Source organism: Haliotis rufescens, unplaced genomic scaffold (assembly GCF_023055435.1).
Source record: "Haliotis rufescens isolate VD_foot unplaced genomic scaffold, xgHalRufe1.0.p SCAF_19, whole genome shotgun sequence".
Taxonomy (NCBI): domain Eukaryota; kingdom Metazoa; phylum Mollusca; class Gastropoda; order Lepetellida; family Haliotidae; genus Haliotis; species Haliotis rufescens.
Window position 1 is genome coordinate 5712058 of NW_025963879.1, and position 25724 is coordinate 5737781.

A 25724-nucleotide genomic window follows, 5' to 3' on the forward strand; every position below is an offset into this window, starting at 1 on the left:
ATTGCTTCCTGTTGTTTAAAGCAACACGGTACACAAGGAAATGAGCATTGATAATAACGGGCCGATTGGTATTGTCATGTTGTTTACACAAACATTTTCAAGTTGTGGGTGCTTAGCGATCGTGTTGGGAGTAGGGGCTTAATTCCACGTCATTTACCTTTTCATAAACGGGATGAAATTAGAAATTTTTTGAGTACCGGGTACTATGGATAAGGACGGGATAATTAAACCTTCTGTTTCTCCATGGGCCTCCCCAATAGTTTCAGTTACAAAGCCAGAGTCCACTCTTAGAGTTTGCATTGTCATGAGACGGTTGAATGATGTCACAGTTAAGGATGCGTACCCTTTGCCGAGGATTGATGATACATTAGACCAATTACCGGTAGCAGGTGCAAGTTGGTATTTGTGGCTTGACTTAGCTTCTGGTTACTGGCAAGTTGAAGTTAAACCTGAGGATAGGCCCAAAACAGTTTTTACAACTATGGGGGCTTTGTATGAATTCAATGTTATGCCATTTGGGTTATGTAACGCCCCAGGGACATTTCAGCGATTGATGGATTGCGTTTTGTCTGGGTTAAAATGGAACATCTGTTTGGTTTACATTGATGATATTATCATCTATTCTTGTAAGTTTGAGTATCACTTAGAACATTTGGAATTTGTCTTTGAACGGTTGCATGAAAGTGGGCTAAAGGTTAAACCCTCTAAGTCTAAGTGTCATTTGTATGTGAGGGAAGTTGTTTATCTGGGACATAAGATATCAGAGAGGTATATCTCCAAATCCAGCTGAATTGGCTGAAGTTAGAGATTGGCCTATACCTAGGGACGTTAAGGAAGTACGAAGTTTTCTAGGCTTAGCTTCCTACTATAGGAAATTTGTCAAAAGCTTTTCAGCTATCGCCAGGCCTCTAACTCGTTTGTTAGAAAAAGATGTACCTTTTGAGTGGAGTGAGGAGTGTTCAAGTGCATTTGAGAATTTAAAAACAGCTTTGACAAGTTCACCAATTTTGACATTTCCAGATTTCAGTCGTCCTTTCATTCTTGATACTGATGCAAGTAACACTGGTATTGGATATGTGTTAAGTCAAGAAAAAGACGGGAAGGAACATGTTGTTGCGTATGGAAGTCGTACTTTGTCTAGACCGGAAAGGAATTACTGTGTTATGAGACGTGAGCTGTTAGCGGTTGTAGAGGGAGTCAAACATTTTAGACACTATCTGTTAGGGTCGAAGTTTAAAATTCGAACTGATCATGGATCTTTGTCTTGGCTCATGAAACGCAAGGAACCAGAGGGACAGATTGCATGATGGATAGAAGTTGTCAGAATATGACTTTGAGATTCACTTTAGGCCAGGGAAGCAACATGGTAATGCAGATGCTTTGTCTAGAAGGTCGTGTGTTGATGATTGCAAACATTGTAAGAAACTGGGAGTATTTGCAGTGCAGGTAGATCCATCGTTTAGCCAAGTTCAAAGAGATGATAATGAGTTAGGTGTCATTTATCAGGCAGTTCAGTCTAACACAGGAGTTGATACAATACCTTTGAAGACCAAATACATGAAAGATTTGTGGAATCAACGTCAATCATTGAGGTTAGTTGGAGATATTTTGGTCAGGTCACTTGATGATGGTATAGATCAAACAGTAATACCACCCTCAAAGGTTAAGGACTTGTTATCAGGAGTTCATGACATTGCAGCAGGTGGAGGTCACTTAGGAATCAAAAAGACAGAATCAAAGGTTCGGGCAAAATACTTTTGGCCAGGATGGAGAAAGGATGTAGAAGTTTGGTGTAAGTCTTGTCCGTCTTGTGTTTAGCGTAAAACCCTGTGATTTCTAGGTACCCTTTTCAACGAATTGGAATTGACATCACAGGCCCTTTTCCTATTACTGCTAGAGGAAATAAATATATCTTGGTGGTTCAGGATTATTTCATGAAATGGAGTGAAGCATATGGTATCCCAGATCAGGAGGCTAGTACTGTTGCAAGGGTGGTCCATGAATTTATTTGTAGATTTGGTGCACCATTCAGTATACACTCAGATCAAGGTAGAAATTTCGAATCCAGGATTTTCCAGGAGATTTGTCAGGAGTTAGGGATCCAGAAACAAGAAAGTCTCCTTATCATCCAATGAGTGATGGTTTGGTAGAGTGTTACAATAGGATTTTAGGTGCCATGTTGAGTCAGTATGTGAATGAGGCGCATACTGACTGGGATATTCATCTTCCCAAAGTTATGATGGCATTTTGGTGTGGATCTCAGAAATCTACTGGGTTTTCTCCTAACTTTCTTGTTTTTGGTAGAGAGGTTTCATTACCAGTGGAGTTGGTTATTGGTTTACCCCCACGCTCTGAGCTCATGTTCGTACGTGAGAAATACCAAGCAAGGATTTGTTGATGCCTTTAAGATTGTGGCTGATCGATTAGACGGAAGCAATCGGAAACAAAAGCTTCATTATGATCGTAGGAGTACAGGACATAGCATCCAAGTCGGTGATTCTGTTTGGGTACACATGAGCCGTGTAAAGAGGGGTAGATCGAAAAAACTAGTGGGACCATGGTCAGGACCGTTTCGGCTGGTTGAGAAGATAAATGACATGGTGGCCAGAGTACACAGTACCAATAAGGGTAGAAAGAAAAATCTAGTTTTACACGTCAACAGGTTGAAAAAGGTGGATAGAGTAAGGCAGGACCAGAATGTGTTTGATCTAGATTCTTCAGGTTCAATGGAAATGGAAGATGTACGTCATCTATTTGATAATGCATCTAGTTTTTCGGCAACAGGTAGTCATGAGGAAGCGTCCATTTTGTCCAGTTATGATACTGGATTGGTCAGTGATGTTGTTGATGATTCTCATGAGATGCCGTTACATTTGTCTGTGGATCATTTGGATGACTCAGGAGAGTCAATTGCTATTGGAGGAGAGGGGGGTGATAGGACCACAAGCTCGCCCAGTGGTAGGTCGGGCAAGAGGGTTCGTTTTGCGGATCAGGTGACTTATATGAGTGATGACTTAGTTCCAGCAGTGAGAGATCTAAACAGGACTACGAGAGTTGGACGAAGCATTATACCAAATCGCAGATACAGAGACTATGTCACATAGGTTTAGTTTTCTTTCTTTTTTTGTATGGTTCAAGCAGTTTGTTGGGATCCCAGTGTGAATGTCTGGATGAATGTGATTATAGAACAGGGGTTTTTTTTAAACCAGGTTATGATATAGTTTTGCTGTGTTACCAATTCGTCTATTGGTTGTAGTGTTTGCAGATTTGATTTGTTTTGCTTTGTCCGGTTGCAAAAAGATTTTGTACTTTTTGTACAGTCAACAAAGGGTTAGTTTATCATTAGTGGCATTTTATTGTGCCAAATATATTGACGCTTGTATGGTTGACCACAGAATTCACATCTTTACTCCAAAAATGTATCAAAATTGTAAAAAAATAAAAATAGTTGCAGTACTGTTTGTATAAGCACATGAAGTTGTAACATGCCTAAGATTGAATTATGTTGTATTGAATTGTATTGTATTGTAAACAATGTTGATTCATGAGCTTGTCTATGAGTTATGGGTAACCATTTCCCTTGTATGTTTCAGTGAGCCTGAGACAAAAGTGTTGTGAGCACTTCATAACTGCTTTGTATTATAGACAAAAGTAGTTTATACCACATCCGGAAATCACCAATGGTAAATGAACTGTGAAATTTGATGGGCCCTAGAGTGGACATGGATAATTATTCAGATTGGCACATGGTGCTGATTGCATGTGTAGCATAGAGGCTGGTGACATTGGTGATTCCTAGTAACATAAGTAATAGTGTGACAACTCACCTGAGAGGACTGTCTGTATTCATACCCTGAAACGTTATTATTTTTCTGAACTGTGACAGAACAGCGGTGGTAAAGATCCATCATCGATGCTGCCAGGAGACAGCAATGTTTTAGGAGGGAATAATGTAACTACGATCAGCTGTGTCCGTCTTACACAAGTCAAGGTGACAGCTGACAAACCTACTCCCCCGCTCTTGGAATGGACTGGTCTGCTCCTTGACAATCAGATGGAGAAGAATGTGTCCGTGTCATGTGTAACGACGATCGGCTGTGTCCGTCTTAGATCAGCCATCTCCGGTTGAGTGGAAAGCCTTCACGTGACTGGCAGCCAATTACAGAGATCACGTGGTGCGTTCAAGGCTATAAGTTGTGACTGACACGGAGATTCGGGGTTCGGCGTTTGGTTTGGAAAGAGTGTGCACCTCTCAGGAGTTGACGTGGGACGCACGTGCAGGGCGGGCAACATGTGCTCTGTAACACGTGGTTGGGTGTTGGACTGTATTAAATAGAATTTATAGTCTAAATTCTTGGTGAGTTTTGATGTTATAGAAGTGTCTTCTATTTTATAGTGATTAGTCTACAGAGTTCAGTGTTCACGTATGAAGGGAAACCCTTCAAATTTTTCATGTGGTTTCACTATTATATTGTTGTAGATGAAATGTCTGAATTATGAATATGTGGCTGATAAATCAAATTGTTTAAATGTTTTGAAGTCGTGTTTGCGTGCATGCTGTCGCATTTTCACACTCGCGAATTAGTGTGGTTGAATAAATATTTTAGTTTAACCCTTGTTGTGCTATTTTTAAGTATGTTTATTGCCTATTGCTTGCGTCTGAACAGCATCTTTACGCTTCAGAGGACCTGTTAGTCACTTTAACATTTGTTTGTTTTTGTAACGTGGCGGGAAAATTCTGGGTGCTGTTCGGGTATTCACCTTAGCCCCACATTCATAGGAGATGCATTGAAGAGACTAATAGTACTTTTTATCAACTCTGAATACTATGTCAGGCTTGTAGACACCAGAAAACCCTTAATCAGACCATGCCAATCAAGCAGTAAAATCTTACAACATTTAGTCTCATCAAGACTTATTTCTATCCCCAAGAGAAACATAATCAATAACCTTTGACCTCACAGGTCAACTCTTCCTCCGTGTACAGCCCCCCTTCTTTTCACAATTCATACGTTTCCCCAGATCTTTATAGAATTTCATAAACAGTATATTAATTTTTGTCTAAAACCTATTTCCAAAATACCCTTGTTATGCTTCATTGACACGGCAGCTTCTAAAATGCCCCTTTAAGATAAATTATTGTCTGTATTGGTAGGTTGATCTGCAAGAGGATAAACACATCTTAAATGACCATGATACATCAACCACAGAAAAGTAAGAATCATGTTGATCAAGTGAAAAGTGTGTGGTTATCCTTGCATCTATAAATAGCTTGAGATGGCCGCTGTATTGGTGCATGTTACATCTGCATCAACAGCAGATAAACATAATCACAAGTTTATTTTGGCTAAAAGAATATAGTCTTAGTTCTCAGGCACCGCTGCATGATCACTACTGTCTGACACACATTTTGTTTTATTTCCATTTAAAAAACATAAAAATTGCTAAATAATCTGTGTGTTTAACACGTGACCTCAGCAGCAACATGCTGCAATACTGAAAATAACATGATCCAACATGGGAGTTACTTCACTTTACATGCGCACTGCCAAGCTCCTTCCCAATGCATGACACCTTTGTTACACTCTCGGTAACATCGCTGCCAACAGGGTGGGAGCGGCCTTTACCCCAAATGTAGTAACGTTTATACTTTTGGTTTATGACTTTGGGAATGCAATGATAGTGAATTTTGAAAAGGTTTACGACTCACCATATTTCCCAGATGAATTTACCTTTTTGTTTGTTTGATCAGATTAGTTTCGAGATTGCAGACGAACGAACTTTCCCCTTACATTCTTCCTATACAAATTACATGATATGTGTAATGAAACAGAAATGTAAATTGACAAGCAAAGAAAATGATTAGCAAGGTTGAGAGTATTCAGCATCACGGCAGTCATCACTTGTTTGTAAACATAACCGGCTGCGAGTTCAACTCCAAGCATGGTTGTAGCCACCTATCACAGTGCGGAGCTTTGAGTGGTAGCAGCGATAGTATAGAGAGCTAAGTAAACGGGATATTGCTGTGAGGGGCATGGTGCACTGCTTAATTACTGTGCTTATTGTGATCATGGGTTTAGTAGGAGCCTGTATGCTTGTTTTGCCATTTGCAAACTTGGTAAATGAAAATGTGAAATTTGCAATGAAACATCATCAGACATGATGAATTACACAATTAAAGGTTTTTTTTATTTGCTGTATACTTATGGCAATGTTAACATGCAGAGGTTAAGATGAGATAAGATAACATTTATTGCAGAAAGCATTCCATTACGGAACAGATGCAATGTTTTAAATGACAAAACATTATGATACATACATGCATGCATTTTCTTATTTTACAGTGACTAAGATAGGGTTCTGATTTTATTTCATTTTTAAACATCCTGTATATGTCCTAAGTTTGTTTCCTGTGCCTTTAGGTGCATTAGCATCTTGAAGAGATTCCTTGAAAAGGGAGTCAAATTTAGACTTTATTGTCTCTTTGAATGTTGGTGATAGGAAATCTGGAGTACTCATTTTGTGTTTTCCTAAGAATAGATTGAGCTGGTTTACCCATCCTAATTGTTTATTCACCAAATGTGTACTTTCAACAAAAGCATTCTGAAGTATTACATTTTTGAAGACCAACATGGTGATAGAAATTTGCTATTTTTAATAGTACCGTATAGATAAGAGGATAAAATCCTAAAGTACTCATGGAAATGAAAAAAACCTGTTTTGCTGGATTTAATAATCGACACAAAGCATTACGTAGATGTAAATACGAAATAACAAAACAACTGGAAAAGTACTAGTCTGGATTTGCTAGTTTTATCTCAGTGCTCAATACAAAATGTAATTTACAGGAGGTAATTTGTAGGCACTTTCAACATTCAAAAATAAAACTAAGTCCAAATTGACATGGCAGAAACAGGCTATAGGCATTATGCAAATTAGCCTGGAAAAAAGTTATCAAAACAACAAAAAATAACAGCTATGTTTATGTACATCATAATAATGACATGTAAGTTGTTGTTTGAGAAGGGAATATGTTAATTTTACGTTCTGATATTTTGACTATGATTCACTATCCCACAATGCCACTGACAAATCACTTACCACTGACAAATCACATGCACGTGGGTTTCAAGCACCTGTTTTCACTTGTCGTCAAGGTGTCATAGGTCATGGACATTCACCTTAATCTACTAACACCTGGTTATGCTCAGTTTCACAATAGTCTGTTTTGTTCATATTTTTACACACTTTTACGCGTAAAAAGACATAAAAACCAAAGTACCTTTAGTACTAATTGAGTTGTTTATATATTTATATATTTTGTATATCAACATCTGAGATCGAAAAAACAGGTTTTTTTCATTTCCGTGAGTACTTTAGTTCTGCTCGGCTTGCCAAGTTGTTTTGCTGACACCTGACATGGATTTACAGTTTCTTGCTGTTTCTTGGGGATAAATGAATCGAAGTTGATTCTATACCCCAGATTTCTCTATTATATAAGATTACTGGATTAATGTTTTAAATAATTTGCAAGCAAGAGCTATAGGTATATCCTGGTTAAAAATTGTAGACTGAAACTTTTTTCAAGAGAGGTTTAGCACTATTTTTAAGTTTACAATTTGCTTCAATTCTTATTCCTAAATAATTATATCTACCCATAACTATTACCTTACATCACCCACGGTCCAAGTATTCTTTTCTTCTATTTTACTTGATTTTTCAAACACTACAACATTTGTTTTGTCACTATCAATCATAAAGTTATTTTAGGCACAAAATACTCTAAGACCATCTAGTAACACTTGTAGTTTTTTTTTTAATTGACAAATAGTATTAAGTCATCGGCAAACAACAAATGACACATGTTAAAACCATTAAGTTTTATATTATTACTATCAAATTTGATATAATGTGGAAGGTCATTGAAGAATATCAAACAATAGTTATCATTGTTAATAATTCTGAGAATACTACCTCTATTACATCTTTGCCATAAATCCTGTATTTTGGCTTCAGTCACACTAACTAAAATTTTCAGATTTTCAAGAGACATCCTCTTCACTGTCAATGACACAATTAGTTGTTCCCCATATAGTGCAATAGCAACCCAAGCTGTGACATGCGTAATGGCGGGAATCTCGCTTCTTTACCCACATGTAACCACTAGAGGTAGATGAATTGGGGAGGTGGGTGAGAGTACTTCTGATGTAATAGAGGTAGTGTTCTTAGAATTGATAAGTTTTACAAAACTTCTACCTCTATTACATCTTTGCCAGAATATACCAGAGGGACCCGGTGCGATCTGCCTCCAGTAACTCCCCTTGTAATTGACAGTAATCTCATTATTCTCTGATTCTAATCCTAACTTGAGATAATTCCTTCCGAAATTCCCCTTGAGGACTTGAAAATCTGGTGCTGACGTCACTTCTGGTTTGTCACTTCCTTTTTATTGGATAATGACGTCTCTCAAGGTCTATTCTTCAAAAGACGTCATTTCCTGATTAGGTGGCCTTGTACTGCTATTGCCGGTGCTGACGGCACTTCTGGTTATGATATCACTTCCGGTGATGACGTCATTTCCAGTCACTGGAGGCAGTTAATACTCAAGGTGCTCCTAATGCATCTTACACCTAATAGATAGGATAAACAAGGGTGTACTCACCCACTGATGCTGCTGGTGTCGTATCCTCCTCCCCCCTTTATTTTTCGACAGAAGGGGAAAAACTATTGGTGGAAGATAATATGAGAACAACAAAGAGAATATATGCCCTCCTAGGTCCGTCACGCAAGTAACAACTGGTGAAGGGTGTTTTGTGAGGCCCACTGACAGCTAAAAACTACTTTATCTACTGAGACTGATGTCCATGAAGCGAGACTCGTGGCTATGGTTCTGATTTCGTGAACTGAGCAGAATCCGAGACGTGGTGTGGAATTCTGAGCTTGTGTATAACTTGCTGTAATGGTAGTTTTTAGCCAACCCGCTATTGTAGCCTTGGTGATGTCCTTGTTGGAATCAATCTTACAAGATAAGAAGAGTCTCCTTCGATGGCATCTACGTGGGTCTGTAGCCGCGAGATAGAACTTGAGAGCTCTGATGGGACATAAAAGTCTATCCGGGTGATCCACTGTGGGTCCCAATGCAGGAATGGTATAGTGTCTATGACCCAACGGCCCCATTGTGGTAGATTGATTCTTGGCTACAAAATCTAGGAGGGATCTTAGAGTGATCAATGTTGATCCTGAGTGAAACTAGAATAGTCCAAGGTATGGAATTCTGAAACTCTTGCTGCTGTCGCCATGGCTAGGAGGAAGGATGCTTTCCTGGATTTTTGGAGTAGGGTAGCTTTAGCCATGGGCTCGTAAGGTTCCGTTGAAAGTACCGATAGTCCAACAGATAGCTTCCACTTGGGGAAAATAGAAGGTGTGCGAAACATCTTTTAGTAGAAAGGATCTCATTAGTCTGTTTAGAATGGGATGGTTTCCAATTGTGGATGACCTTGTCCAGGAGGGACCATGGTGGGAATGCAAATAGATCCGTCCAATTCATCGTTAGCGCATTGATCGGGTGGGCCCTTGGGTGGTGTGTCCCATAACGTGGTTATCCAAGCAAAGATCTGGGGATGTAAGATCCATTCTGTTGCCACTATTCTCCCTTGGCGGGAAAAGCTGTCGGGAAGGATGTTCAGTTTCCCGAGAATATGTCGCTTTCATCCGACAACTGATGGAGTCAGCTCATCCATTTCAGTCGATTCTCCGTCCGTGTCGGGACATGACGAAACGAGAAAAAACTTTGTTGTCAAATCCCTGGTAGAAGTAGAGGCGCGCCCGTTTTGTATCGGGTAGCGGCCATGGGAAGAATTCAACAATGTATCGCGTAGGACAGGTTGAATATATAAAAATTCCTTGGTCTGAAGATCATACAGTACAAATCATTTCCATCCCTTGGGCTTCACATAAGTGTTCCTGATGTTATATCGGGGGACGATGGTGCGTGGTGTCTAATTCACTGAGCGTGTAGGCATCGGATGTCCACTGTAGTTGTGACAGATCCCACTAGGTCAGTTGACCTGATTACGGTCACAGATGTTTACAGTCAGTCTTGACATGTGACATGTAATTCTTCCTGCACAGTAAACTGTAATCCCTTATGCTGAGTCAACTAGGTTCAAGCTCCACACACAGCTAATCCTCTGTGAACACTGTGGTTGACTGACCATTGGTGTGTCCAAGTTCTGAGTAGGAACTGTGATGTTGCCGGTGTATGAGCAAGTTGATCCTCATGAAAAAAGTGACAACTGGTTCAATGTTGTGAATGATGACCCAGTTGAGGGTCTTTAGGTCGATTTTCATTCTCATGTCAGTCTTATTCTTCTTCGGAACTAGGAATACTGGAGAATAAAACCTTGGCCTTATTGGTCTCTTCTAGTCTCCGAATGGCTTGCTTCTTTAGTAGTTTCCTGACAGGGAGATCTGCTGCCGATAGCTTGGCTCCAACTAGATGAAATGCACTTTTATTCCTGAGAAGACTGACGCTTGTAGTACCCCGACCGGTTGGAACGAATCCTACCCAGGGGGGACAAACTTCTTCTTAGGAGGCTGTTTATATGATGAGTCCTTCTGATCCCAGGGATGCTTCTGGGGATAGGAAGATCCATGTGCCTTGGAAGTTAGGCTGGTAGTTGATGCTTGGAATCATTCCTTGTTTCTTGTCTGACTTCGTCTATGATATGTCCCAATTTGCCGTTGGATGTCTTGGAAGCAGAAATTGGTTGTGACATTATCAACCTCTTGGTTTGGCTGGAAACAGCTCTTTAACAAATCTGTGCTAGTATGTGTTGACGCGGAACCCATAATAGCTGTGAAGACATCCAGACTTGGGAATAATCGAGTCTGGACCAGACAATCAAGTGATTGATATCACGAGCATCAGACTTGGGTGGAGGGTACCGTATATGACCGCGTATAAGCTGAATTTGAGGACCAGAAAAAAGGTGTGTAGAAAGGGGTCGGCTTATCGACGGGATACACTTTCATGATAGGATTTTTCAGATTGTGATCTGTCAGAAACATCGCTTGAATGACGGTCAGATAGATTACAACTTCCTGAAAGTTTGGAAGTTGCCACAACTAGAGCCTTTATTGTTATAAATTATCAATAAAGTTATTATTATACACCAATGTTGTCATTATTTTAAAAAATGTTATGCATGTTACTACTTCCTATAATAAGTTTTCAATTGAATGTTCTTCATAAACTCCACAATCTTTACATGTAACAATATATGTAATACACAGCTATAATATATAATCCACAGATGAAATCGCCAATAGCTATTATGTACGTTTTGCAAAGTTCATAAATTGAAAGTGAACAAGTATCTACCTTTATTGAAAGAGGCAAATAAACAACTATAACGGCGAGTTAATCCGTTCACCATTTGCAAAATCGTGATCAGCTGTTTCCTGTGACGTCACAAACGGTGACCACTGTGATTGCTTCCTGTTGTTTAAAAAGCAACACAGTACACAAGGAAATGAGCACTGGCAATAACGGACCGATTGGTATTGTTATGTTGTTTACACAAACACTTTCAAGTTGTGGGTGCTTAGCAATCGTGTTGGCAGTAGGGGCTTAATTCCTTTGTTTTCGAGAGATTAGTTTAATAAACGGGAGAAGCCTGTGAGTAAGTGATAGTCATTTAATTTGTTCATAGTTTATTTAATTCAATTATTGGATACTATAGTAATGGCAATGTTTGAAGTTGAACTGAAGCAAATTGGTGAGTTTCTGCATAGGTGTATAAAAGTTGGAATATTTTTATTGACTGGCATTCTCATCATGACTTCAAGACGAAAACGCCACGCCTACGATGCTGCATTCAAACTGTGAGTCGTCGCTGTTGCCGAGTCAACGAACAACAGTGGGGCTGCACGACAGTTTGACATTAATGAGAAAGTTAGAAATTGGAGGAAAGAAAAGACGGCACTAACAATTTGTTGGTACATTTTCTCACGGGTTCATAATTCTATATACACTGATTCACAAAATGGCGCTTTGTTGTTGATGGCAACAAAAAACAATCATAATTAGATTAAAAAAAGACAAGAGAAACAGCTTCCCACATTATGAAAGTGGATGACTGGTTTGTTAAATCTTCATTAGAAATATTAGGTTAACATTTATACTAAAATTGTGATTAGTCTCCTGTGACTCCGGCTCTTTGCTGACTAATTCCCCAAGAAAACCAGCACGCCATTTGGAAGGTATTGTTCACCCAGAACAGTTCCATGATAGAAATAATAATGACTTTTTCAATATAATTACAAAGTTTCTCATCTTATATTATTGAATATCTGCGAGTACCGGCACATGTCTTGCAGTCCGACTTCGCAGTGTTTTTTGCCTTTCACTTCCTAGTTCGGCTTATCTGCGGGTCATATCATTTTCTTTCGTATTTCAATGGTCACGTTAACACCTTGGCTTATCTACGGGGTCGGCTTATCCGCGGTTATATACGGTAAGTCTTCCTGCATTCTGACTATGGTGTCTAGCAGGCTGTGGATGAGTCTGACTTGATCTGTCCAGGTATGCCTGCATATGATGACTGTAATGGCAGAATGATGTGTCTGATTCCGGCAACTAAACAGTTGATATAAGCGCAAATGTCCATTGAATATCTGGATACGGAGGACAGATCCTTAATCCGTGAAGCAGGTAACGTGACATTAGTATTAGGGTTGCATATGTAACGCCGGAAGTGGGGCTAAGGTGAATACCTGATCAGCACCCAGAATTTTCCCGCCACGTTAAAAAAACAAACAAATGTTAAAGTGACTTACAGGTCCTCTGAACCATAAAGACGCTGACGCAAGCAGTAGGCAATATACATACTTAAAAATAGCACAACAAGGGTTAAACTAAAATATTTATTCAACCGCACTAATTCAATATTCAGACATTTCATCTACAAAAGAATAGCGAAACCACATGAAAAACTAGGAGGGTTTCCCTCCATATGTGGGCACTGAGCACTTAATCACTATAAAATAGGAGGCACTTCTATAACATCAAAACTCACCAAGAACTTAGACACCCAACTAGTGCAACAGAGCACATGTTGCCCGCCCTGCACGTGCGTCCCACGTCAACTCCTGAGAGGTGCACACTCTTTCCAAACCAAACGCCGAACCCCGAATCACAGTGTCAGTCACAACTTATAGCCTTGAATGCACCACGTGATCTCTGTAATTGTCTGCCAGTCACATGAAGGATTCATAAAGTCTCAGACCAAACTTTGATATCCCGGAAGTGGAGCATCATGTGTTCTATACAACTTCCACTTCAATGGAGGTAAGGGTAGTTGTTCATCATGTCTGAGCTTGAGTAGATTTTCCGACGCCTGGTCTACAACCTTGCCTGCATAACTCGGCCAAGGCAATGTCTGGTGAATGTTTTGAGATGATGTAGGGGCATGACATCCCCCATATTCCGGCATCTTAGGTGGCAATATTTGTCATAGGAGTTTGGAGTACAGGCATGAGTTCCACAAACGTATATCCCTCCGTATAATCCCGCTGGGGTGGGTCTTCAGCCTGAATAATCTCTTCATAAAACTCTGCTTCCTTCGAGTGACCATGGGTAGCTCCCGGGTTGGATATTCATAATATTCCGTACACTCCACGTGTTCCCTGTGCCGTTGATTAAGTGATGGTCATGACTTGTGATGGCTGCCATATATATAAGGGAACCCGTACCGTAATCTTCGTCTTGGTCGGTTGGACAGTCCCGTGTGGTCCGTACGGCTGGATTGGTGATCATATGGTAGGCCGGTCGGCTGGATGGTCGGCAGGTTTACCGTGGAGTTCATGTGGTAACCGTCTGGTGTCTAAGCTGGGGAGTATGGCCCTGCTGGGACCAAAGCGAAGATTTAGCTGACCATGTACCACAGTAGGGAAAAGAGTGTGAGCTTATACCCCACTGGTCGGCCGGCTGGTCGGCCGGCTGGTCAAACGGCTGGCTGTATGGCTGATTGGTTGGCTGGGCAGCTGGCAGGCTGGCTGTCTGGATGGTTTGGCTGGTCAGTACAGTTGGCTGGGGGAGGCCCTATGGCTGTGTGTGTTGCAAAGACAGATGGCTGTCCCCCATGCGGTCTCTTGACCTGGGAACTCTTCTTAGCTAGAGCTGTCTGTCTATTCTTCAATAATTTTTATATCAGGCTCATAGAGATCGCAGGAGATGAGTTCTTGCTGGAGTAGTTGTAGGAGGCACTGGGGTAGAGTCAGAGGTCTGATCATTGTCGACAGCCGCAATGGCTTAAACTTTCTTCTTGGCTGCTTCACGCCTTTTAGCCTCAGTTACAGTCTCAAATAACTTTGTAGAAGGAGTAAAGGGAGACTCCATTATGACCTACAACGCACCTCACACCAGCTTATACTCACGTTATGTTTGAAGAACGAATCCATTATCTGATATTCGTTAGCAAGTGTAAAAGAAGACTGTCTCTTATCCCCAGATGGGACGAAAAATTTGCATTTTATTCAAAATTTGATGGTCCAAATGCAAAGGCCAAATCAAGCTCAAAATTTACAAAATTATAGCAAAAACTGGAACATATGTGTTGAGCCCCTGTCAAGGTCACGATGTATATATTTCCTTTAAGTTGGTTTGATTGTATTAGAGTGTGGTTGGACTGTATGTAAGCTGTGAGCTTTAAAGGTGTTATGTAAGAGTGCTTGGGTCAGGAGTAAATGTCTTTTGTTGTATGAGCTGTGTGATTGAATGGGTATTTAAAAAGACTGTGAACTAAAATTCAGTGCAGTCTATGAGAATTCTGACCTTGGTTGGACGGTTTTTGTTTTGGTGCGTTGTCCCAATCTTATGGCGTAAGTTACAATTTATTTGAATAGTGTTTGCTTATATTCTTGTAGCTTGGTCATGTATGTATCATCTGTATAGTTACATGTATATATATATGTAATGATAGAATAGTAAACAGATGTAGGCACATGTCTTTTGAAGTGTATATTCATCGTGAATTAAGTCAACACAATCTTATAATCACCATAATAATATGATCATGTACATTTACTTTTGATATTGACATTGGTTATTCTAAGTAATACTTGCTCAATGTATGTTGAACAACTCTATGCTTTTTCAGTTATTCTGAGTATTGTTACATGCTTGATGTATGTTGAATAATCGTGTGTAGTTATTCTGAGCATGCTCCCATGCTCATCTGTATGTTGAATAACTATGTGTGTACCATTCTGAGTATATAATACTCGATGTAAGGTGAATGGTCACTTGTATATAAACTTGCATGTATACGTTTGTTGTATAGTGTCCGGGGGACCCATAGGGGCACCTGTTTGTAATATGAGCAGGCAGGGACATTCGTTGTATGAAGCCTGACCCCAGGGCGACAGATGGCCAAGAATATAAGAATGTGAATCTGGACTGGATGAGACCTGTGTGAGGCTTAGCCTGCTGAATTATTTTCACACTTCTTACCCCTGCCTGCTTGATTAATTTTAGCATACGGCGCTCTGAAGAGGGTGGGTGATTTCAGACAGTCGGTGCCTCATTAGACAAGGGCCAATTGAAGAAATATTATCCACACTTATTCCTCATAGAAAAAATACACACTATTATATAAAAATATCCCGATGTTTTCAATCATACCAAGGTTAAGACCAAAGCGAACAGACAATTTGTAAATTTTCTTGAACTTACCTGAATTGCGTTAATGAAGGTGGTTAGCGTTTCATGCTTTGAACCTTTTTAAATCGTTACATTTGTGCAAATTGACTTCAATAATCATATCTCTGATATCTGAATTTTAATTGAGTATAAATTCAAAAAAAATTTTATCGGCAAACAACAGCGCGATGGTAAATTATGAACCATTTCAGTAACTTTATTATCCAAACGTTAAACAGAAAAACCCTTAATTTTCGAGGTCATCATGTCGGTTGCAGAAATACGAACATTCAGGTTAATCTGACGTGTCATGTTCTAAAATTTGCAGGAAACAATTAATGACTTATGAACATTTACCAATCCTAATTTCAAGTGTTTTGGTTGAATAATTACGATATACAAAAATAAAAAACCTGTGTCATGATGCTAGCAGACGACCTTAAATCAAACATGGCGCGCTTTGCCTTTATTAATATACATTGGCGAATGTTGACGATCTTCTCAATCGAATGTTTTATTCGTCATTTTGCGATAATATGACGAAAGAAAACGAAAAAAGATCGAGAAATTCGGACAGCAATATATCATTAAGTGCAAAGGTCACCGGATGTGATGTTGGAATATAGTTGGAGTAGAGGCTAATTTCTAATGTAAACTTGTTTTAACATTTCACAATAATTGGTGTTTGCAAGTTACCATGTAAGTTTAAATTCATTTATTTGACCAAGATAAAAAAAAAAAAGGTGAGGTGACGTTTCGCCAATCGGTGCCGATTTCGCCCGGTGACGTTTTGCTGAGGTGCCATTTTAGCTATAACCCCATGTGTCACATGCGGTACGGGCTTACGGTTTCAGAAATGACAGCTAAAATTGCAAGAATTTTGAATATTTCTCGTAAACTGCATTATTTTGCTATTGAATGGTTTACCTAGAATGTATATCAGTTCAGATTTTGCGTATCATCCAATATTTGCCATTTTTCACAGTGTTTGTTGACTTTGTTCAACTCAACAAATCGAGAGTTAGGCCACGCCCAAACGTGTCACTGACGTTTGTCGGCTTGTCAATTTGTCCGAAAGTTTATCAAATGAAATCATTTGCACACTCTTTAAAAATGATTTTTTTTAACAAAGATTTATACATGCGTGTCAATAATTCTAGAAAATTAAGTTAGACTTTTACAATCATTTTGTTACATCTAACGGGATAACCATGCATGTGGAGTTGTTTGTTTACTGCCGTTGCCATGATCGTACAAGTTTCATCCAATCGATGATGTTACGATTCGGATTGTTTTTGTTTACAATTAGTTACACCGAAAGTTGCTAATTTTTAGAAATTAAGGAACATGAGTGTTTTCCTTTCATCAGCAAACAAAAAATTATGATCGAATAGGAAAAATGATGAAATTATAAAGAAAATATCAGAGTGCATGCTAATCAACCTGAAGTGCCAAAAGTCACCAATTGCCGTTTCTGGTAGTTGTATGCTAAGAAGTTTGGCCGAAACTTTTTTAACTTGCGATATTTTCTTTTTGAGGTAAATAAATTACTGAAAGTTTAGATATTGAGCAAGCTGAGCATTTATGCATGTCATACGTAATTTCAATGTTACGCAAAGCCTTCTTGGTAAATAGATATGGCGAGTTTTATTTTGGGGTGTTGTTATGCTATCCGCCTGTCGAATGTGTTCGACATCAGATGCACGGGAAGTGACACCTCTGTTGAATGGGTTCGACGTTAGCATGCAGAGCTTTAAACAATGTACAGTATATAGTGCGATGATGTGGAAGGAGGCATGGAGAATATGACTTTGTACATATTGTGTACATAATAATGTGTAATGTGACAGAATTGATTGTTGACATGCATGTACTGATATTGAAGTGTTGAAGTATTATTGCCTTAAGATGTTAATGTATTGAGGTGCTGATGTTGAGATGTATTGATGTTGATGTTGAGATGTATTGATGTTCTGATATTGATGAATTGAGATATTGATGTATTAGTAGGGATTTAGGAGATAGTGTTAGTGCAATATTAGTGTATTTGTTAGTAGGGTTGAGTAACCTTAAGTATTTGGAAAGTGTATGTTAGAGTGACAGTGTGTGTGAAGTATATGAAGGGTGATAGTGGAAGGTAGCTGAATGGGTGTGAGTACGTAGGTTACATCATTATCAACATAATTCTTAACTTTATTTAATAAATATATTCTTAATCTATAGTTGGGTTGGGTTATTACTCCATGTTGTGACAGTCCCATTACTAACTACATAGCAATGTACCAAATTTCATTACATTTTGGTGACAGCCATATTGAAAATGGGATTCACACCATCTTGACATAATAAGGTGTCAGCATTGAAAGCTAATGGCTACGTAATGTCCATAAACATTTTCAGCTTTCAGTATGGTGAGTTCTACTGCTAACTGCACATGTAGCAAATTTCAATACATTTTGAAAACAATGGTCATAAATAGCTTATTCATATGGCTGCCATGGTGGCCAATATTACAAATTAGATTCGAACGTCTTGAACAAATTCTGGTGTCATCATTGGTGGGAATGAAAATGTGAAGTTATTAACTTCATTGGTTCTGTCGTTAATATTATATAGTCAAGTTGATATTTATTTACACTGACAATAACTTTCAGTCAGGTGAGTTAGTAATGTGGTTAAACAACAAGAACCAACTAGGCTCTTGAAAAAAATAAAATAGACAATAAACTGTGTGGTTCATGTTAAACAAATGAGCCGAAATGTTGAGATTTAACTATGAAGTGTGCTCATTTTTTGCCCTTGAAAATCTAAATATTTGTAAAAGGGTAACAGTAACTTAGCAACTGAATTGTCTGGTCTGTCATGTATGAAATACAGTCAGATGGGTGGGATGACCTACCAATTCAACATTTGAATCTCACACTTTCATGTGCCTAAACATTTGTGCTTGTCAAACATCACCCCTCTGACTGACAAACAACAATAAGAACATGTTTGTATAGAGCTCGATGACAGATATAAATAGTACTTCATGTCAAAGCATAATCCAGAGTAAATACTAAAATAATAACTCACTAACCTGATATACTTTCAGACAGTTTTGTCTTAGTCTCCTCCAGGTCCCTCAATGCATCCTCAAGCTCCCTCACAAAATTAGTGCTCAATGTTGTCATACCACCCTGCCATTAGAAAAAAACACATTTTGGCACAAAACATCAAACCATTCTATAAAATCTAACCAAAGATAGAGCCATACGGCTCTGTAGGTCACAAGACCATGAGAAGACATACCTTCACTAAAAATAAAGACAACAGATGGAGAGAGTTCTCCTCTCAGTTTCAAACATTAAATCGAAACGTATCACTAGTATCCATGGAAAAAAATAGGAAACCATATGGCAAATACCAAACAGTTTATAGTGAATGGGTGAACCATATTTTTTAAATGTAGCCCTAATTGTATAAAATATCTGCTCCAGAAAAACAGCCACTCTCCACTTAGCCCAAACTTAACGTATAACAATAATAACAAAAGGTACAAGTGCAGTTCATGTTGAATGTGTGCCTTAAGTTCATAAATAAAGCCAAAAACGTTTTTGAGTTCTGCTCCAGAAATGACAGCCACTCCCTCCATTCAGTTTCAAACAGAAACTGTAACGGGTTGGGAGTGGGGGACGTAGTCGTCAGGATGTTTGATGTCCTATCCCAACCATCAGTTTCAAAGGGATATTGTAAAAAAACAGATTTAAAGAAAACTATAACAAATAATAAAAGTCAATGGAAATCTATACTTGTTGTTATTTATGATTTACGCTTGCAACATATAAATGAACTAACTGCAACACGTATGCTAATTTAACACTGGTCAGTTTTGACAGATTATAAATTTCTACAAATTCTAGCTATTGTTTAATCTACTTAAAAAGAATAATTACTATGCACAAAGGCAGAGCCAATAAAGCTGCAAGGTAATTATCATAAAAAAAATAATATTTGTTTATGGAATCATTATAAAATTTCAAAAAATTTGCTTTGCCAAAAACTACAACTCACTTTGAGTCTGTTATTTCTGCAACTCATTTGGAATGAGATTATAATCTTGGTGATGTCACATCCAGAAATACATGTTGCAGAAGACGCCAAAAGAAGAATGCGATTAAACACCAAATACAAGATGTGACTGTAATTAACATGGATGAAATCTACCCAATAACATGTCCAGGAAGGTTTCTACGTAAGTATTTTGGAACAAGTATTCATACTTTGGTGGATTTAAAGCATAAAATCTCGGATTGAACTACACAACTTTTGATGACGTAAGCACCAGTATATCACAGAACTATTTGAGCCGATCACTGGAGCTAACTATAACTGTTAAATATTATGATGATACATTTAATTGATCGTATAACTACAATATACATACCGTATTCGACCCATTAAGTAACCAGGGCGCTTAAAAAAAGACAGAAAGGGTGGGCGCTAATTGGGACCAATTCAGAGTCAAATTGGCGTAAATTCATCAGTAAGCCTTACCATATTTTCTTGAGAATAGTGCGCACTTTTTTCCAAAAAACACAGCTGTGTAGAAGGGGGTGCGCATTATACACGAATTAATGAGTTTTGATGTTTTTTCCCCCATGGAAAGACATTACTGTGAGCACGTAACACCGGAAATACCATGTCAACAAATCCATACTGAAGTTCGTAAATTATTCATGTAATTACACTGTCTGCCTATAAAAAGTGTTCTTTGTATATCTGAACTTTTGTTTGTAACTTATTTCATTAATTTTATTCAAAATTCCTTTTAATATTGTTTTAATTAATTTCGGCGAAATCGTGTGTGAAGCGGTCAGATTACCGCTTTTGACACCTTGAAACGAACTTAAGTTGACAGAGAATGGATACATATATCATAAATGCCATACTTTGATTCGGTAAAAGTCATATTTGTTTTTGTTGGACGATTCTATGTCAACACGTAATTCTCGCAATCACGTGCACGGGAGCCTTGACGGTGACTGGTCAGACTGGTTCCATGTAAAAAATAATACCCGGCAATAGCGATCAGCTGCTTCGCTTAGGGTTATTATTATTTTAAATATGTTTAGTAAAAGCTGCATCTAAATTAACAAGATATTGGAATATATTATTCCTGATAAAAAAATTGTTTCAGATACAACTTTTGCCGATCCTTGCATTTAAAATCCTGTAAAGTTATATCATTGGGTGTGTCTTGACCGAATCACCGGTAGATTCCAAGAAAACGTGTGTACAGCTGATTGCTGTGTCTGGCTTAGTTTACGAGAAAATGCACAAGGTAATCTTAATCCCTGCATATAAAACAATGCCTAGCTGAACAAAAAATACAATTTAAACGGTAAATCAACTTGTCTGGTGATTTTTTTATCTCAAATTTCGAATTTGTACTGACGAAGTTTCTCATCACCCGTTCGTTTGCCGGACTTCGCTGAAGGGGTACGGTGTAATTTTTTTCTGCGCATAATATTCAAAGTCACAAATATCTAAAATAAACAGAATACAGTCATGCCCCGCTTATACGGACTTCAAATATCCGGAAACCTCGGTTCCCAGACGATTTTCATTTAAAACGAAATAATTACTATATAAATTTTCGGAACCGGGAGGGGGGGTGCTTATTGGGGGAGGGGCGCTTAATGGGTCGAATACGGTAGTTTTTACACACAAGACGTGAATGTAATAATAAATAATCATATCTATAACAGCTATAAAAACTTCAAAATGATTTTGTGAACATGGGAGCAAACTGAAAGTCTAAATTTACTGAGGCTGACTATTACAGAAACCTTAAACACAGAAAAATAGTACTGCAGAACTCTAGCTCACCTGGATATAAAAAGTCAACAGTCTAAAATGTCAACAAATTTGAAGCCAAAGTCCAGTTCCCTCAGAGCCAAATCATCTTCAAAAGGCAAGGGAGATAACTGACTCTAAAAGTCCAGCTTCCACCCTGGCTGAACTAGGCTGAAATTACTGGGCTCGATTGTAGCGCCACCAGTGGCTATTACAAGTTGTCCCTTCTATGTTCCTCCTATTGACCAATCAGATTCCCCCTCTCTTATCTCTTGCACTTGCTTCAAACAAAATGGCGGCACCTAGTCACAACGATTCATTGACAAAAAGATCCTTATTGTAATAAAACAGGTTTTACCTCACGAAGTTCATCAAATCACTTGAGCACCTTGATTAAATACATGAAAAGATTTGGAACATATCTGTCCATGCCCAGTTGACGGTACACATGCTCTGCAAATCCTGCAATCGAACGAATTCTGCATGGCACTTGACATGTAGTTTATGAACCAGATGTCGATTTCACTACAGGATTTTGATTGGACTATGCATAGACTCATCAGTCCAGCCAAAATATAACTCCATAATTCCAGCCTAATTTGGCAAGGGGGGAAACTGAACTTTTAAAGTCAACTCCCTTGCCTCGGGAAGATGGACCCAACTATGTCATGCTGACAGATATCAAACAATAGCTACCGGTATCATTGTGTATAATTCTATGAATACTACCTATAGTACATCATAGCCATAAATTCCCTATGTTGGCTGTCACCACACTATTAGATTTTCAATAGATATCCTCTTCACTGTCAGCTATCTTTTAATTAGTTTTGAGGTAAACCCTATTCTCAGGCCAATGCAACTGTGCATTGGTAAGGCGGGAAAATGTCACTTCAGGTTCTGAGGTCACCTGTAGCGCCTTTGGCCGAGGATGTAGGCAAATATATCAACTTTGATCTTATGATTCCAGCTGTTAGCCTATGGTCCATCCCCTAGCTGACAATGACCCAAAGGCTTCAACCTAGAAAAGGGATGGGGAGGCTACCAAGGGTCCCAGAGAAAAGTCCCTCAAGATCAGGTTGTACATCATGCAAGTAGAAGTGGCATTTCCATTAACAGCTTGATACCACTTGATCAGTGGATACTGAGTTCCATTGTAGACAGGCTTGTTGCTGGGCCTAGGGCTAAGGAACTTCCCCATCAAGGTGTAGAAATATGCACTTGGCAATAGCTTTCTTATAGCATCCCGCCACTGTAGCCTTAGTTTTGTCCTTTTCTGAAAAATACTTGCCCGAGATAAAGAGCTGTTGTCTGTGTTTTCTGCGATATTTGAGTAGCTGCAACATACTATTTCAGAGCTCTAACGGGACACAGTATTCTGTCTGGATAATCCACAGTTCTGCTCAAAGCGGGGATAAGTGATAATCCACAGTTCTGCTCAAAGCAGGGATAGAGAACTGTCTATGCCCAAGCAGGGCAAAGCCCGCAAACGGATTCTGGGCAGTAAATTCTGGTGGGAACCTCATATTTATTGTGCTCCAGTGTTGTGTGTGAATGAGTGAGGATATATCAATTTGCGAGTAGTTCTGACACCATAGCTAGGAGGAAAGGTGTCTGTTTTGAAATAGTTGAAGTGAGCATCTCTCATGGTGATTTCATCAAGGGTGACAGTGCGATTGATAAATTGCATTTTGGGAAGGTGTGTAGCATTTTGAGATCTTCCAGTGAGAATGACTTCATAAGTCGAATAGGTAAGTACATATAGAGATGTCATCGTGTTGGAGTACAGAGATCAATCCTGACCTGTAGCCCTCAATAGTGCCGGAAGTTCTTTTCCTCTCTCACATGGAGTAAGAAATCTGCAACAATTGGTAGTTACATCCATGTCTTGTAAACCACTTCCTCTTTGCCACTAACAGAACTTATATCATCGGTTGTCATAAATGGCTGATGAAGAGAGTCCCAAGGATCATGCTATGGCTTCTGAATCTGGAGGCCTACATTTCCCAGATAGTTTCCAGGCATGAAGGTGGAGGCTTTGTAAAATATGTCCGATCCTGGCTGATGTAGCAGATCGCCTTTGTGAAGCTGAAACCTTGCTCCTCTGCAGACTATGTCTTGAGCTGGTTTTATTTCTGACTTCGCAGGATGTACCAGGAAGCCCAGGTACAAGAGTAGCTGAATCAGGAAGATCATATTGTTTTATCTGCAACTTGTCCTGATTGGCTGATAGGAAGTCATTGATTTAGCCATGATGTCTTACTAGAATTTGATGGGCAAACCCGATGATGGGAGTGGTATGCCGAAAGGTAGTACACTGAACTGTAACCTTTGTCTGTTGACTGAACAATGTAGGTAATGTCATTAACTTGGCTGACATGCAAATAGGCATCCTGTAGGTCCAGACTGATTAACCAATCGCCTAGTCTGAGAGAGCTTCGTAATTTCTTGATTGATTCCATCAAGAATCCGGAAAGACATACTGGGTATTCCTTGTTGAGCAATTTCAGATAGATAATCATGTGCATGTCCAAAGTGTTCTTTCGGTACCAGGAAAACGGGGGAGTAGAAACTTTTGGTGGAGTCTGCTTCCTTCAATGTACAAATAACTCCCTTGTCTGGCAGTGCTAATATGGTGAGCAAGATTTGGAAAAACATCCACACTTGGGCAGACTGAAGATCTTCCTGCATGTTGAGAATGTGATCCAAGGTGGATGAAACACACCTGGTCCAGCTTCATGTCAACAGGTAGGCCTGAATATTGTTTGTTGATGGGAGGTAGTACATGCCTGATTCCTGCAGTGAACCACTTAATGTATGCACTAATGTTCTTCATCTGATTGTTTACTGTATCTAAATTCTTGAATTAGACCATATTGATTAGTATTCTTGGCAAATGAGATTTTACGAGTTTGAAATAGGCATCATCAGTGGAAGGACACGGAGAGAAGGGACAGTCATGTGTCTTGTAGATGGACTTCCTTATTTGCAGAAAAGGTTATTTGAAATCCCTAAAATATGGTGCTCTTAAGCAAGTCCACCACCTTAATGACAGGTTGAGAAAGCCCTGCCAGCTCACTTAGCTGGGTTGTCGGTTCTTCTGTACATGATTGCTGTAAGTCCGGTATAAGATGACACAGTTCATGAAAAATGTCTCCAAATGAACATCCAATAGGATTGAAACAGTCCACAGGCATCATATCTGCATCGTAATGAGAGGAGGCATTGTAGACCATGGGCTACTTAGGTCCACCGTGCAACCCCCCCACCTCCCAACAAAACATACTTTTCCTGAAGCCTTAGAGTGTCCTGAACATGGAATCATATGTTAACATTGAAAATATAGGGATGCACTTCCTGTTTTCATCATATTTGTGGAGGTACCCTAAAAATCACACCACAGTGGTTGGAGTTTCCCTCCAATCATCACCCAACCATGACCATCAACAGGAGCTGGAATATGTGGATCGGCAATGTGTGCTATCTTCCACATGCCAACCTGATATTTGACCCTTCTTATGTGTTGATCAATATTCTTTCTACAGGGAGGTAGGGTTCCCATATCAACATTGCGACAAGGGCTAGGTAGATCATTTTTGGCCCATAGCTCATTCATACTGAGGGAGCGTAGATTGTTGACACTCAGTATACGAGGTTTCCAATACCAAGCACATGTGAGACTATCTTGATGTTGATAGTTCAGACAGTGACTAGAATGAACATTTAGTCTGCCTACAGATGTTTGAAATTTTGTTAATTGTTTTATTGTCATGAACTTACATCAATGCTTGTTTCTTATTTGTCCTGATGCAATCATGTATTGATAAATATGTATTTTCCAGATATGACTAAAAATCTGAAATCAGAGATACATGTATATATATTGACATGAACGCTAGACTGGTAAATTTGTCCGTTGTCATTTTAATGGAAAACTATACTTATGATATGTAAAACATGCACTGTAATACCTAATTTGATATCTACTTTTGTGGCCAAGAGTCTTTTTGAAATTTAATTTGTTTGACCCAAATGTAATTCCAGATATTCCAGATATGCCAAACAAAAGCTATTCTAAGTGAAAAGTAATCTATAATGTAAATGGTAATTTTATGGATTGTACCATGTATAGTTTGAATTCTCATATGTCCAATTATCATGTTTATTCAAATGATTTTTTTTC

General features: G+C 39.0%; 1 protein-coding gene across 2 annotated transcripts in view; it reads right to left on the reverse strand.

Annotated features, from left to right (window-relative positions):
- The window catches only part of LOC124148419 (uncharacterized protein C20orf96-like), a 161186-nt gene that overhangs the window by 49112 nt on the left and 86350 nt on the right, over positions 1 to 25724 (reverse strand). For both annotated transcript variants that reach the window (XM_046519503.2, XM_046519504.2), the window contains exon 6: positions 18783 to 18882. In XM_046519503.2, the coding sequence (XP_046375459.2) occupies positions 18783 to 18882 (100 nt within the window). The remainder of the gene's footprint in view (positions 1 to 18782; positions 18883 to 25724) is intronic.